The sequence below is a fragment of the Mesitornis unicolor genome, unplaced genomic scaffold (assembly GCF_000695765.1).
Source record: "Mesitornis unicolor isolate BGI_N332 unplaced genomic scaffold, ASM69576v1 scaffold15834, whole genome shotgun sequence".
NCBI lineage: Eukaryota > Metazoa > Chordata > Aves > Mesitornithiformes > Mesitornithidae > Mesitornis > Mesitornis unicolor.
The window spans coordinates 898-3,571 of NW_010179547.1; the positions used below are offsets into that span (position 1 = coordinate 898).

At 61.0% G+C, this 2,674-nt stretch overlaps 1 protein-coding gene across 1 annotated transcript in view; it reads right to left on the reverse strand.

Annotated features, from left to right (window-relative positions):
* LOC104539332 (zinc finger protein 609-like) overlaps nucleotides 1-2,674 on the reverse strand; it is a 16,495-nt gene that overhangs the window by 387 nt on the left and 13,434 nt on the right. Inside the window, 4 exon segments of the mRNA XM_010182828.1 lie at nucleotides 5-71; nucleotides 615-790; nucleotides 948-1,314; nucleotides 1,592-2,674. The exon segment at nucleotides 1,592-2,674 is cut by the window's right edge and continues 18 nt beyond it. Coding sequence (XP_010181130.1) covers nucleotides 5-71; nucleotides 615-790; nucleotides 948-1,314; nucleotides 1,592-2,674 — 1,693 coding nt within the window.

The following is a 2,674-nucleotide window of genomic DNA, read 5'->3' on the forward strand; positions in this document are numbered from 1 at the left end:
CTGCAGCTCCCACTGCCGCCCACCACCCCGCAGCCGCTGCGGTCCCGCTCCTGAGATGTCTTCTCACTTATCTGGAGAGGAGCAAGCAGACACGTGCTGAGGGATGCTACTTGCTACCCTGCGGCACAGGGTGGCATCAGACCTGCACCAAGGGTCCCATCAAGGCTAAGCCGTTGGGTTGATTTTTCTCCCTGCTTTTCCCTAAAGGCTCCCCACAATGCTACTGGGAGATGATGGAGGATGCACGTCCTGTTTGAGGGCAGCTCTTTCCTCACTGTCTCAAAGCTCCAGGAGGAGCTCATGACCCTACACTGCCGTGAGATGCAGACAGCCCCTGCACGCCACCCACCAGCTCCAGGGCTGAGGACAAGTGCCACCCGGGTGCTGCAGGGCCTGGAGAAGCCCTGGTGCTCCTGCAGGCCAGCCCAGCTTTGGCTCACCAATCCCAAAGGGGTTGTGTTGCAGGATTACTCCTCGAACCCAGCTCTCCTACAGCAGCAGGAAAGGGAAGACCCACGGCAGGCAGAGTTGCTCTGGGCCAGCTATGGCATCCAGGGACCATGCTGAAGCTCATGCACGGAGCTGGACAAAGCCAGCACCTTCCTGACCCTCACCGTCGGCGATTTGCTCTTGTAGTGGCTGGCATGCTGCTGCAGGATGTCCAGGGCCTTGGACTCGGAGCTGGATTTACAACTCACGCTGGGGCTGGCTCGGGATTTGTCGCTGTCGTCGCTGCCGGACGCCTTACTCCCATACGGGGAGAAGGAGTAGCTGGAGGGTAGGTATGATCCTGGGGAGGAAAAAGATGGCAGTCAAGGCACTAGGAGTCTGCAGGCGGCACAGCGGGAGAACGCGGCTCTGGCTGGCTGCCGAAACACGCGAGAGGATGTCCCACAGCCGTCACCGGCCTGGGATGGGACACCCCCAAGAAGACCCTGGCTCCCTACCTGGGTAATTCTGCATCATGACGGTGGGCATGGCCCGGTAGCTGGGGTGGTTGGGGTCGTACGACTGGCTGTAGGAGTAGCCGTGCATGTAGGGGATGTAGGACTGGTGCTGCGTGAGGGGTGAGGACACGGGGACGTGGACGCTGGGTCGAGGGTCCTTCCCCACCATGCGCGCCTCCTCGGTGGGGGTCAGTTTGCAGTCGGAGCTGGTGCTCTCCTTTCCGTCCTCCTTGGATGCGGCTTCTTTGCTTCGGTTTCTTTCTTCCTTCAACTTTCGGTCCCTCTCCTCTTTCCACCGCTCATCCTCTGTCTTGATGTCCGAGTACTTTGCCGGGTACACATAGGTCCACATCCGGGGCTCGGCTTCCTGCAAGAACGAGCCAACCATCAGAGCAGCGACCTCCCTCCCACCCTGCCTGTCTCAAAACCAGGCTGGATTTGGAGACCAGCAAACCCCCCCTTCCCTTCCCTGGGCTCTCTTTGGCCCATCCACAGCCCCAAGGGCACCTCATGGAGTCCCATCACGAGCAGAGGACAACGCATGTTCTCTGAGGTGATGGCCCCAGCAGAGCCCTGCAGCGCAGAGGTGGCGAGGGGCTTCCTCCAGGAGAAAGCCTACGGCCAGGCTGGCGGGCGGGCATTACCTGTCTGTACCAGAGCACGGGGTCCACCTCCGCTTGCCGGCCACACTCGGAGCCAGCCTTGGTCTCGGAGGTTTCCTTCCCAAGGTGTCCGGCCTCACTCAGCTTCACCTTGAGCCCCTCAGTGACCTGGCTGCCAGACAGCTTGGAGGAGTCCTCCAGCTTGGGGATGATGACGGACTTGGCCATGTCGGGACCTCCCTGGTCCTTGGCCTTGCTCAGCCCTGACTTGACGAGGTCCGTGAGGCTCGGGGCCTTAGTGAGCGTTGGGGGCATGGGTGGCTTTTGCTTCCACTCCTCTTTGAGCGCCGCCTCCCTCTCCTTCAAGCCCAGCTCTGTTTTCTTCTCCAGCCCTCGCTGCTGCTGCTGCTCCAGGCTCTGCCGCTGCTTCTGCTGCTCCTCGTACTGCTGGCGGTAGGCAGGGTTGGTGCTCAGCAGGTGAGCGTGGTAGCCCTGCTCGTTGTAGCCGTAGGGGGGCACATAGGCGTATTGGTTGTAGTAGAGGGACTGCATGTACATGTTGGGACGCTGCTGGATGACCGAGGGCTGCTGGCTGGAGCTGCCAAGCTCTGCCTTCTTCTCATCACAGCCCTCGCTCTTCACCTTCACCTCTGGGCTCTCCTGCTCCTCATCCTTCTTCAGCTTCAAAGCCTGCGTCTCAGCTGCAGCCTGGCCGCCAGGGTTCAAGGGCCCTGGGCTGGCCTGAGGATAGCCTGGGGAATAGTAGGTTTCAAAGCCTTGGTAGTAAGGAGACTCTTTGCTCTGCGGTTGTGGGGGAAAAAGAGCTTTCTTGGCACCTTCCTTGACCAGCTGCTCTGGGTCCTTCACCTTCACGCTCTCCAGCTTGCCCTCCCCATCCTCCCCGGCATCGGAGATGTCCGAGTAGGCCGGGCTGTTGGTCTTCACCGAGCTTGCCTCTGCCCCGTTTTGGGTGACAACGTGCAACGGGGTCATGGGTTGGGCTGGGTTGGTGTTCTCCAGCCTGCTGGCACCGCCGATGGAGGGGCTTGGGGCATTGTCGGTGAAGCTGTAGATTTTATCCGCCTCCGCCTTGATGCTGGCGAGCCTGCTCTGGTGGGGGGCGGA